Genomic DNA, 13,457 nt, shown 5'->3' on the forward strand with positions numbered 1-13,457 from the left:
TGCTAATCCTCATAATCTACACTTCTTGGGACAGTAAGGGGCAATTTAGCATGGCCGATCAACAGAACCCGCACATCTTTGGACTGTGGGAGGAAACCCACGCAGACACGGGGAGAATGTGCAAGCTCCACACAGACAGTCACCCGAGGCCAGAGTTGAACCCGGGCCCCTGGTGCTGTGAGGCGGCAGTGCTAACCACTGCGCCACCCCTACAGATTCCACATATTATACATGAATTTTTAAGGGACTTTCCCCTTGAAACCACTAGGATTTTTTTAAGAAAAGGAAACCAGCTTACTTTCTAACTGTACCTAAATGCACTAGAGTCGAGATCAAATAACAAGAGCAAAAAGGTTGGAATCCAGATCGCATTAGGTCAATCAAAGGCTGCCGTGAATGTTCAACAGGAAGGAGGCCGATTAGTTGATAGTAATAGCGTAACTCATACCCGTGTGGTGAAGCAAGCGATGTCAATCAACGTGACCTGGTTCTGACAGCTGGCCCACACTGTGTCATCCACTGCCAGGAGAGATCGGATTGAAGATGACCCCACTTTTACCAATCGGGGAGTATCCCACTCCCATTTTCCCTCTGGAAAAATTAAGGGCAAGAGAAACGTTGCAAGAGTCAGAGAAAAACGAGATTCACTGGACACAGTCAAGCCCCAACATCATGAGGCATCACTTCACAAATAAAAAGGGTGGCTTTTTTTATTCATTCATGGGACATGGGTGTCACTGGCTTGCCAGCATTTATTGCCCATCTCTAGGGCAGGTGAGAGTCAACCATTAATGGGGCAAATCTATTTATGGGAGGGATTTAAAACTATTTATGCGGAGAAAGCAGGATTAGGCTATTGAGTTGGACGATCAGCCATGGTCGTGTTGAATGGTGGAGCAGGCTCGAAGGGCCAAATGGCCTCTTCCTGCTCCTATGTAACCACATTGTGGCGGCTCTGGAGTCACATGTAGGCCAGATCAGCAGATTTCATTCTCTAAAAGGATATTAGTGAATCAGATGGGTTTTTCCGACAACCGACAATGGCTTCATGGTCATCAGTAGATTTTTAATTCCAGATATTTTTTATTGAATTCAAATTCCACCATCTGCCGGGGCGGGATTTGAACCCGGGTCCCCAGAACATTAGCTGAGTTTCTGGATTAATAGTCTAGTGATAATACCACTAGGCCATCACCGCTCAATGAAAGCTAGTTTGAAAACGTAGTTATTGTCATTGCAGGCAACCGCAGTGACCACTCCTCTTCCAACAGAGTCTCTGATAGAGGCTTGGGAGCAGGGCTGTGTTCACCTCTGCCCCCGAGTAATGTCGCACATCAGATGTCCAGTGAGTCCATTCATTCTAATGGACACCTCAACAGCTAGCCAATGGGCAAGTATTTATAAAATAAACCAAAAAGCTGAAGAGACACAAATCTGATCTTGGCTGAATAGTTGGGACGTCAGACAACCCCAAATGATGAGGGAAAAAAAGAGTTTGGAAGACTGCAGTACGCTTCCTGCACGGGTTACCAAATTGGTCAAAAAGAGTCATCCCCGTTCAATGATACCTGGCGCAATCTGAAGAAAATACTCCACCAATCTGCGGCAGTAACCAGCAGAAAGTTTTTGTCATGTTTCACACAGCAGGTGGTCAGGGCTGGGAAAACCACTCTCTTACCATTTGTCCTGGTGTATATTGCGACGGTCCCATCCTGCAGGCCGGCAAGCAAGACATTCAGCAAATGCTTGAGGCACACGACGGGCACCTCTCCGGGGCTTTTAAATATAAACAAACACTGGGTTGCCATGTCAACACTTGCGTATCCCACCACACTGAAAAAAAAAGAAAGAGGAGTTGATTGGGTTTTGCTTGTGGTTAGCTAAAAATTAGATACTAGTTGCGTCACATGAAAACCATAGAAAGGATATTACTGTGCAATCATTGGGAGGGGACAATTTTTTTTGCCATCTATTAAGTCACTTTCTTCTACTGCTCCATCCTGAAATGGCTGTTAATCTTCCTTCTTTCTTTCTACTGGGAAGGCGGCACATTGGTTAGCACTGCTGCCTCACAGCGCCAGGGACCCGGGTTGGATTCCCAGCTTGGGTCACTGTCTGTGCGGAGTCTGTACGTTCTCCCCGTGGGTTTTCCTCCAGGTGCTCTGGTTTCCTCCCACAGTCCAAAAGACGTACTGGTTAAGTGTGTTGGCCATTCTAAATTCTCCCTCAGTGTACCCGAACAGGCGCCGGAGTGTGGCGACTAGTGGATTTTCACAGTAACTTCATTGCAGTGTTAATGCAAGTCTACTTGTGACACTAATAAATAAACTTTATTGCACTGCAATGAGATACATGATAACATCCCTGCTTACTCAGTGCCAAAGTAGATGGCAACATGGGATTCACCAACAGAGATATCAAGCAGGTAATTGTAAGGATAAAGGCTGCTCAAATACTCATTAATACGGACAAAAGTAAAGGCCAAAATATAACAGGGCAATGAGAAACAAGTAATAAATGACGACATTCACCACTTAGATAACATAGGACGGGGCAACTGCTGCCTATGGAACTATATTCCAATAAAGGAGGCAGTGGCTTCACAAGAGCCCGTAAAGAGATGAAGGAAGGAAAAACTTTAAATTAATAAATAATATAATATATTTGCTTCATGGTCTGACTGGGATCCAATTAAACCCTGCATTTTTCTTTGCTTCTATCACAGCAGGACAATTATTGTAGATTAATGCAGATCCTTCATTCAGAAGGGACTGGTTGACTATATTCTCAGTAAATAACATTAAGATGTACATTTTTTGTTCACAGTCCCCACTGAAAAATAAACCCCCCAGACTCAGAAGTTGAAATGTCCGTTTTGCTGACGGATTTATTTTCAATGAAGCATGCCAACTAACAGCATCCACTGTACACTCCGATCCAATTACTACATCAGAGGTTGACATTAATATATGCATACCTGCTCCATCACACACAAGTAGGAGTCAATGCAACTCCCAAGTATACAGCAACGGGAGTGGATCGGACGCAAAGCTTGGGTACCAAGAAACAAGGTATGCATGCGCAAGTACACAAAAACATGCACACCAAAATGGGTCAGTCAGGGGATGGAGTATACCAGGGGCCCCAAGCACGCCCAAAATAGGGACTGCCAGACAATACAGAGAAACAGAAATTCCAAGTAGATTACACATAGTTTCCAACCGAGACTGGTTTAGAGATTTCTAATAAATGTACAGGCTCACAATTTCACCCCACTTCTTGGCCATTTGGCCAAGATCAAGCATCAGATCAAGCCCAATGCCTTATCTCGTCAGCTTGGATTTTGTTTGTTTGTCTCCCTTGTCAAATTAGATTTTTGAATTTGAACTTTGGAGCAAGCAAGGAATGGATTTGGAGTTTGCCCGGTCCATTCTGAGCACTGGCTTTGTAGTGTTAAAGATGGGGGAAAAAAAAAACATAACCAAACAGAAATTCTAAGTTCTTTTAAATTTATTTTTTCCCCCCCAGGATGTGGATGTCGCTGGTTAGGCCACCAATGGTTTGCCACATCTGCAAGCGCCCTCGAGAAGGTGGCGGTGAGCCGCCTTCTTGAACTGCTGCAGTCCCGGTGATGTAGGTACACCCGCAGTGCTGTTAGGAAGGGAATGTCAGCAAACTGATGTTAAAAAAAAGCACAGCTATTTCTCAGCATTTTGAGAGGTTAATATTGAGAATTAAATGCTCCACTTAAAATATTTACTGGTTCCTTTCCACCCTCCCAAGAAATTCCAGTGATTTATTTATTTTTTGAATGCCAGGTCTCCACATTTCCTTTAGTGTCAATAAATATACTCCCAACAATCACCATTGGCCTGGGCAAAATGCCAGAGGAATGTCAATGCTTGGATAATGTTACTGGCAGATCAGTCCAAAGGGATCAATGTATGGATGCCTCTACAGGACACAGGTGAGTTCATAAGTTCACAATATTTATTATTTCTATATTGTCTGTAACTGTCAATTTTTACTGTATTTTGTTTTCATCGTAATTTCATCAGTGGGGTTGAAAATGACTAGCTAATCAGTACTGAACAGAATCGAGGAACGATCATAAAAAGGTTATAAACACAGGGAGGCGGCCATTTGGCCCCTCATGTCGGTGTGAGCTCTTTGCTAAAGTAATTCCACCCGTCCTACTCCCCTGCCTTTGTAGTCCTGCGATATATATTTTTTCAGAAATGTGCCAATTCTCAAGCGATTGCCTCTCCTTCCACAGCACCTCATTACACTTGCGCTCTTCTGCTGCTACTTATAAAGCCCGTATGCTTTTTTAACCTCATGTCCAGCCCCGTTAACGGAATACAGAAGTGCTGGCATTTATGTGGCACCTTTCATGTCCACAAAGCACATTGCAGCCAATGAAGATTTTTGAAGTGTGGTCACTGTTCTAATTGTGGGAAACGCAGCAGCCAATTGGTGCACAGAGCTCCCACAAACAGCAATGTGATAACAGCTGGAAAAATCTGTTTTTTTTCCCTGATGCTGACTGGAATAAAAATTGCCCAGGACACCGGCGATATCTCCCTTGCTCTTCTTCCAAACTGCACCAGTGGTTTGTTACTTTTTTTTACATCCGGTCAAGCAGGCAGAATGGACCTGGGTTTAATATCTCAGCAGAAAAGCTGGCACTTTCGACAGTGCCGAACTTCTTCAGCACTGCACTGGGATTGCTAGTGTACATTGAGGAATAAATAGAAATACCATTTCCCCTCAGGCAGATCAGCTTCCATTTCCTTTAATAAAAGAGGACTACTTCTGGAAAAATAGCATTACGGTTCCTCTCTTATCTAACCTGAATCTAAGTACACATCCAGCTATTGCGGTACTGTGTCAAACGGAGCACAAACCCAATCTTTGGTGAGGGAAGAGTTAGTAAAACTCAGTTGGGAAGCTGGACCTTGGTCTCCCCAGAAGGAGCAACCTCAAGCCAAGCGCAGTACATGGTTTCTGCTCATTGTTCTTTAATCCCTTCTGCGGGAGAATAAGCATTCATGAGCATTTATATGGTGCCTTTCATGGCCTTAGGATGTCCCAGACACATTACGATCAATGCAGTCCATTGGAAGTGTCGTAACATAGGAAACCCAATTTACACACAGCAAGGTCTCACACACTGCAAAGTGATCATTAGATAAGCTGTTTTTAGGTACTGGTGGAGTAGTAAATATTGGTCAGGACACTGGAGGAACTCCTTTCTTCTCCGAACTAGTGTCAGGGTACGTACGCCTTGAAAAGGACAGAGGACTATGGTTTGTCAGACGCCAAAAAAATGGCATCCCCAACAGTGGGGGCACGCCACCCTCAGTACACAAAACAAGGCTCAATACTGATACCCCACTTTTCAGAATCTGTCGACACTCGCTGCTTGATCACATATATAATGGCCACTCGGGACAACTGATTTGACATCAGAAGAGTGAATGCAGAGTTAGTCACCGATATCCTAAATCAGATCAAGTCCTAGTCACCCAATATCTGCGTGTACGCTGAATGGTAGTGTGAAATATGACACAAAGGTAACCTGTAGGGTAATGACTACCCTGATCAGATCATTTCATGCTATCCATACGAATTAGGAGCAGGGTAGGCCATTTGGCCCCTCGAGCCTGCTCTGCCATTCTGTAACGTCATAGCTGATCTGATTCGTAGAATCCCTACAGTGCAGGAGGCGACCATTCGGCCCATCGAGCCTGCACGGACAATAATCGCACCCAGGCCCAATCCCCGTAATCCCACATATTTACCCTGCTAATCCCTCTGACACTATGGGGTAATTTAGCATGGCCAATCCACCTAACCCACGCATCTTTGGAGTGTGGGGGGAAATCAGAGCACGCGGAGGAAACCCACGCAGATACAGGGAGAATGTGCAAACTCCACACAGACAGTGACCCGAAGCCGGAATCGAACCCGGGTCCCCCTGAGGCAGCTAACCACTGTGCCACCATCAATCTCACATTCCTGCCTACCCCCATTAACCTTTCAGCTTCTCGTTAATTATCTATCTGGTTCTGCCTCAAAAATATTCAAAGACACAGCTTCCACTGCTTTTTGAGGAAGAATTACAGAGAGTCATGGATCCTCAAGAGAAAAATTATCCCCTCATCTCAGTCTTAATTGATCCCTCATTTTCAAATGGTGGCCCCTAGTTTCGTGCATCTCTTAAACAGGCCTAAGGCCCTCACTTGGGGCCCTGAAAAGTACCTAGTCTACCTCTGATTACCCTGGAAGTGAGTGGTATCTCAAAGGTTTCAGCAATGTGAAGCTAGTAGGAACTCGAGTGGTATTCGCCACTGACAGGATACTGCCATCAAGCCAAAAAGACGTTCTGACTAAGTTAAAGTTAATTTATTAATCACAAGTAAGACTTACATTAACACTAAATGAGTGATATGGTATGTGAGCTTCAGTGTTATTGGGATGCTGGGTACGGAGGCAATGCGCCCCAAAGACTGGCAGACCATATCAAACAGCACATTATTCTGTTCACAACAGGCAAGGTACCGGCTATACCCAAGCACCCTGTGCTTGCAAAACTCAACAATATCCAACATTAGATGTGATTCTACGATTAGACACTTGCTAAACAATCCTTAGAACGATGCTGACAACCAATTTATGATTGCCAGTTGAGCTCAGTGTGCCGCATTTGCATGTACTGGAAGCTACATATAATATACACACGGCTCTGTTCTTTGCAGACAGAAAGAGCATGCACACACATTGTGCCTGTTTACACAATACAAAATAAGTGACAGCCATTAGTTGGTTCATTCCTCAGGGCAAAGACTTGACCAGAGTCAAGCTGCTTAGTTTAAATTTTGAACAATGCTTGGCAGTTAATTGTCAGTCACCATCAACTGGTGCATTTGCCATAGCAACATCTCTACCAATCAGCATTCTCCTCAAGACAGCATAAATTTGATTTCCCTTGCATTGAATTCTTGCGAATGTCCTGATGAGTGCGAGACAAAGCTTTGATAAAGAAAAGTCTCTTTTCAGCACTATTTAACATATCATTAGGGATTTGAAAAAAAATGTTTGACAAGACACGTAACAGACTTGTCAGCAAAGTTAAAGCCCGTGGGTTAGAAGATGCAGTGGAAGCATGGACATAAAGTTAGCTGAGAGACAGGAAACAGAGTACTGATGAACGATTATTGATTGGACTGGAGAAAGGTGTAGAGTGGTGTTCCTCAAGGTTCAGTACACAGAGCACCGCTTTTCCTGATCTGTATTAATGACCGAGCTGTGAGAATGACTTCAAAATTCACAGATGACTCAAAACTTGGAAGTCTTGTGAACGGCGAGAAGAATAGTTTATGGACAGGAATGGGTGGACACATGACAGATTAAGTTTAACGCAGAGCAGTGTGGGGTAATAGATTTTGGTAGGAAGAGGAGAGGCAATATAAAATAGAAAGACTGCAGGTCTAAACGGAAGGAGTGCAGGAACGGAGAAACCTGGGGATATCAGCAGAAATCTCTGAAGGTGGCAGGACAGGAGCTGAGAAAGTGGTTAATAAACCATATAGGATCCTTGGCTTCACAAACAGAGGCAGAGTACAAAAGCAAGGAAGTTATGGTGAGCTTTTAAATAAAAACACTGATTTGCAGCAGTGTCCAATTCTGGGCGCCACACATATTGAAGCAAGTTAAAACATTCGAGAGGGCGCAGAAAGGATTTTCAATACTGATTTGGTGCACGAGAGTGTTTAGTTTCATGGATAGACGGGAACACCACCACCTGCAGGTTCCCCTCCAAGCCACTCACCATCCTGCCTTGGAAATATATCGCTGTTCCTTCGCAATCGCTGCGTCAGAATCCTAACGGCATTGTGGGTCAACCCACAGCATGTGGACTGCAGCGTTTCAAGAAGGCAGCTCACCACCACCTTCTCAAGGGCAACTCGGGATGGGCAATAAATGCTGGCCAGCCAGCAACACCTATGTCCCATGAATGAATTTTTAAAATGATTGGCAAAGGTGGGACTATTCTCTTTAAAGTGGAGATTTGATAGGAGGTGCTCAACATTACAAAGGGTCAGGGCAGAGCAGATATGGAGAGAAATTGTTCCCAGTGCTGGAAGGGGAAAAGGCAAAGGAGTAGGACTGAAATGAGTTGCTCTGAGCGAGAGAGAGAGAGAGAGAGAGAGAGAGAGAGTTGACACAAATTTGACAGGGCGAATGACAGCTCCGGTGCAGTAACCATTTGGCTCCATCATTAATTAGTCCAGAGTGAATTTTCTTCACAGTCGTGAATTGGGTATTGGCTGTGACTTTTTGGATGACACGCTTGCCTCAGAATCAGAAGGTTCTGCGTTCAAGTCCCATTCCAGAGGCTTGTGCAAGAACGTTAAGCTGACATTCCAATCTAGTGCAGTACTGAGGGAATGCTGCATTGCCGCAAATACCCACTCTTGGATGAATGGGCACTTCTGCCCAACTCGCTGCCAGGGGGAGGTAGTGAAAGTGGATACGATAGTGACTTTTAAGGGACGTCGGACAAATACATGAATAGGATGTGAATTTAGGGATATGGTCCCCAGAAGGATAGGGGATTTTAGTACAGACGGGCAGCATGGTCGGTGCAGGCTTGGAGGGCCGAAGGGACTGTTCCTGTGCTGTAATCTTCTTTGTGACGTTGAAACTGAGACACGGTCTGCCCTCTTAGGTGGATGTCAAAGATCCTATGGCGTGGTTTTGAAGGTGAGCAGCAGTCTACCATTGCCAGCACCCTGGCCAGTATTTACCCATGATGTGGAGATGCCGGCGTTGGACTGGGGTAAATACAGTAAGAGTTTTAACAACACCAGGTTAAAGTCCAACAGGTTTATTTGGTAGCAAATACCATTAGCTTGCGGAGTGTTGCCCCTTCGTCAGATGGAGTGGAAATCTGCTCTCAAACAGGGCAGAGACACACAAAATCAAGTTACAGAATACTGATTAGAATGAGAATCCCTACAGCCAGCCAGATCTTAAAGATACAGACAATGTGGGTGGAGGGAGCATTAAGCACAGGTTAAAGAGACAATACACATCTCTTTAACCTGTGCTTAATGCTCCCTCCACTCACATTGTCTGTATCTTTAAGATCTGGCTGGCTGTAGGGATTCTCATTCTAATCAGTATTCTGTAACTTGATTTTGTGTCTCTCTGCCCTGTTTGAGAGCAGATTTCCACTCCATCTGACGAAGGAGCAGCGCTCCGAAAGCTAATGGTATTTGCTACCAAATAAACCTGTTGGACTTTAACCTGGTGTTGTCAAAACTCTTACAGTATTTACCCCTCAGACAATATCACACAAACCTACTTGTCTAATTATCATCTCTCAGGATATTTGTGGGAGCTTTGTGTATGCAAATTGGCAACTGCAATTCCTACTTCACCAGTGACTATACTTCAAAGAGCTCAGTTAAGTAAATTGCTTTGGAATGTTCTGTGATTGTGAAAGGTGCTAAAAGTTTATTTTCTCCCTGCTATGAAGAATGCTGCCTCATTTTAGGAACAGTTCCACAAACACCAGCTGCTAGCAGCCTTTTACTTCAACCAAGCTCCTTTTTAGAAGCCTGGGCCTAAACAAGCTTCGATGGCTATTGAACTGTAGAGGGCATCCCAATAGGATCTGATTCACCCTTACCCTGCAAAGGTAATCATAAGGGAGATATTGTGGCACAGTGGATAATGTTTCTGACTCAGCCAGAAACTCTGGATAAAGTAAAACGTTTATTAGTGTCACAAGTAGACTTACATTAACGCTGCAATGAAGTTACTGTGAAAATCCCCTAGTCGCCACACTCTGGTGCCTATTCGGATACACTAAGTGTTTAGCATGGCCAATGCACCTAACCAGCATGTCTTCCGGACTGTGGGAGGAAACCGGAGCACCCGGAGGAAACCCATGCAGACACGGGGAGAATGTGCAGAATCCACACAGACAGTGACCCTTACTGTGAGAGGTGAGGGAAGAGATTGCAGAGCCTCTGGCGATGATCTTTGCGTCGTCGATGGAGACGGGAGAGGTGCCGGAGAGTTGCGGATGTGGTTCCTATTTTCAAGAAGGGGAATAGGGATAGCCCAGGAATTACCGACCGGTGAGTCTAACCTCAGTGGTTGGCAAGCTGATGGAGAAGATCCTGAGGGACAATATTTATGAGCATTTAGAGAGGTTTAGTATGCTCAAGAATACTCAGCATGGCTTTGTCAAAGGCAGATCGTGCCTTACGAGCCTGGTGGAGTTCTTCAAAAATGTGACTAAACACATTGACGAAGAGAAAGCGGTAGATGTGGTTTATATGGATTTTAGCAAGGCGTTCAATAAGGTCCCCCATGCAAGGCTTCTAGAAAAAGAGAGAGGGCATGGGATCCAAGGGGCTGCTGCCCTGTGGATCCAGAACTGGCTTGCCCAAAAGGAGGCAGAGAGTGGGTATAGATGGGTCTTTTTCAAAATGGAGGTCGGTCACCAGTGGTGTGCCCCAGGGATCTGTTCTGGGACCCTTGCTGTTTGTCATTTTCATAAATGACCTGGATGAGGAAGTGGAGGGATGGGTTGGTAAGTTTGCCGACGACATGAAGGTTAGTGGGGTTGTGGATAGTCTGGAGGGATGTCAGAAGTTACAGAGGGACATAGATAGGATGCAAGACTGGGCGGAGAAGTGGCAGATGGACTTCAACCCAGATAAATATGTAGTGGTCCATTTTGGCAGGTCAAATGGGATGAAGGAATACAATACAAAGGGAAAGACTCCTAGTACTGTAGAGGATCAGAAGGACCTTGGGGTCTGGGTCCATAGGACTCTAAAATCGGCCCCGCAGGTGGAGGTGGTGGTTAAGAAGGCGTATGGTGTGCTGGCCTTTATCAATCGAGGGATTGAGTTTAGGAGTCCGGGGATAATGATGCAGCTATATAAGACCCTCGTCAGACCCCACTTGGAGTACTGTGCTCAGTTCTGGTCGCCTCACTATAGGAAGGATGTGGAAAAGATTGAAAGGGTGCAGAGGAGATTTACAAGGATGTTGCCTGGATTGAGTGGCATGCCTTATGAGGATAGGCTGAGGGAGCGCGGTCTTTTCTCCTTGGAGAGATGGAGAATGAGGGGAGACCTAATAGAGGTATATAAGATATTGAGAGGCATAGAGCGGGTGGACTCTCAGAGGCTTTTTTCCAGGGTGGAAATGGCTGCTACGAGAGGACACAGGTTTAAGGTGCTGGGGGGTAGGTACAGGGGAAATGTTAGGGGGAAGTTTTTCACACAGAGGGTGGTGGACGAGTGGAATCGGCTGCCATCAGTGGTGGTGGAGGCAAACTCAATAGGGTCTTTTAAAAGACTCCTGGATGAGTACATGGGACCTAATAGGATGGAGGGTTATAGGTAGGCCTAAAAGGTAGGGATATGTTCGGCACAACTTGTGGGGCCGAAGGGCCTGTTTTGTGCTGTAGTTTTTCTGTTTCTAAGCTGGGAATCAAACCCGGGTCCCTGGCGCTGTGAGGCAACAGTGGTAGGATTAAAGTTGCATTCTGGGACTTGAGGGTCAAACAGGTTGATGATCAACCGGAAAGTTCTTCCAATGTGCCAATGGCAGGCGGTAGGAGCGGAAGCATCTCCTGGTCAGCCAGAACCTGCTGAAGGCAATGGCAGACCATTGTAGTACTGTGCCAAGCATAACCATGGACAAGCATGTGGAGGTCCATGGTTGCAAATGCCCCCTTAGGGCATGGTACCTGAAGAGGGAGAGAGTCGTACTTGTAAAGTGTCCCCAGACATTTCAAAGGAGCATGGTCAAGTGAAAGCGGACACTGGGCTGAGATATTAGGGCAAATGACCATAATCCTCGTCACAAGAGGTAGATATTAAAGACCTCCTTAAAAAGGAGGGGAGTGAAGGTGGATTAGTTTGAGAGAATACCAGAGTTCAGGGCCCAGATACGCAACTGAAGACACAGCCAAATTGGAGTAGTAAAGGAAACCAGACATGTGTGAGAAACTAGAATTGGAGAAGAACAAAATAAGCCAATGTGCTAAGAATTCCATTGACCACCAATTTAACAATCTCAGTTAGATGCACAGGGTGGCACAATTGAGTTTACTGGAAGCTACATATCTTACGACACAGAGGTCTGTTACTTGCAGATAGAAAGAACATGTACACACACGAACAAAATAAGTGACAGCTAGTCGCTGGTTCATTCCTCAAGGCAATACCTTGAACCAGAGCCAAGCAGCCTGGTTCAAATTTCAAACAATACCTGGCAGTTAACTGTCACCATCAACTGGTGGATTCTCCATGGCAATGCCACTATCCCAGAGACCACCAGCCAACCAATCAACACTCCCTTCTCGTGCAGTATAAATTTATTTCCCTTCTTTCGAACCTCCCAATAAAAAGTATCGACAAAAAAAAAAATCAGTTTTTTCAGCAATATTTAAGTTCTGTATTTCTAAAAGATTAATATTTGGAATATTTTAGAAATAGGAGAATTATGAGTATTAGATTACAGAAATATTTTGGAAGGTTGCAGGAGGGAGCTGCCAAAACAGTGATATCTAGTACATAGAACAGTACAGCACAGAACAGGCCCTTCGGCCCACGATGTTGTGCCGAGCTTGATCTGAAACCAAGATCAAGCTATCCCACTCCCTATCATCCTGGTGTGCTCCATGTGCCTATCCAATAACTGCTTAAATGTTCCTAAAGTGTCTGACTCCACTGTCACTGCAGGCAGTCCATTCCACACCCCAAATATCTAACAGAACAAATCTTTGTTCACCCCTTCTGTTCCAGATTGGAATTACATCTTGGGGTGGCACGGTGGTCAGCACTGCTGCTTCAGCGTCAGGGACACGGGTTCAATTCCGGCCTTGGATGATCGTCTGTGCAGAGTCTGCATATTCTCCCCCCGTCTGCATGGGTTTCCTCCCACAAACCAAAGATCATAGAATCTCTAAAGTACAGAAGGAGGTCATTTGGCCCATCGAATCTGCACTGACCACAATCCCAGCCAGCCCTATCACCATAACCCCTCATAATTATCCTGCTAGCCCCCCTGATACAAGGGTTAATCTAGCATGGCCAATCAACCTAACCCACACGGCTTTGGAGTGTGGGAGGAAACCGGAGCACCCAGAGGAAATCCACGGGGAGAATGTACAAACTCCACACAGTCATCCAAGCCGGGAATTGAGCCCAGGTCCTTGGCTCGGTGAGGCAGCAGTGCTAACCACTGTGCCGCCGTGCTGCCCCATTTAAACCTGCAGTTTAGGTGGATTGGCCATGCTAACATTGCCCCTTAGTGCCCAAAGATGTGTAGGTTAAGGGGATTGGTGAGGTAAATACATGGGGTTACAGGGATAGAGTGGTGGGTAGGCCTGGGAAAGATACGCTGTCCAGAGACTCGGT

At 45.4% G+C, this 13,457-nt stretch overlaps 1 protein-coding gene across 4 annotated transcripts in view; it reads right to left on the reverse strand.

Annotated features, from left to right (window-relative positions):
- The window catches only part of LOC144509979 (rho guanine nucleotide exchange factor 10-like protein), a 217,932-nt gene that overhangs the window by 23,060 nt on the left and 181,415 nt on the right, over positions 1-13,457 (reverse strand). For all 4 annotated transcript variants that reach the window (XM_078239049.1, XM_078239050.1, XM_078239052.1 and 1 more), the window contains 2 exons: positions 1,679-1,833; positions 449-591 (listed from right to left, as the gene is read on the reverse strand). In XM_078239049.1, the coding sequence (XP_078095175.1) occupies positions 449-591; positions 1,679-1,833 (298 nt within the window). The remainder of the gene's footprint in view (positions 1-448; positions 592-1,678; positions 1,834-13,457) is intronic.

This window comes from Mustelus asterias, chromosome 22 (genome assembly GCF_964213995.1).
Source record: "Mustelus asterias chromosome 22, sMusAst1.hap1.1, whole genome shotgun sequence".
Lineage (NCBI taxonomy): Eukaryota > Metazoa > Chordata > Chondrichthyes > Carcharhiniformes > Triakidae > Mustelus > Mustelus asterias.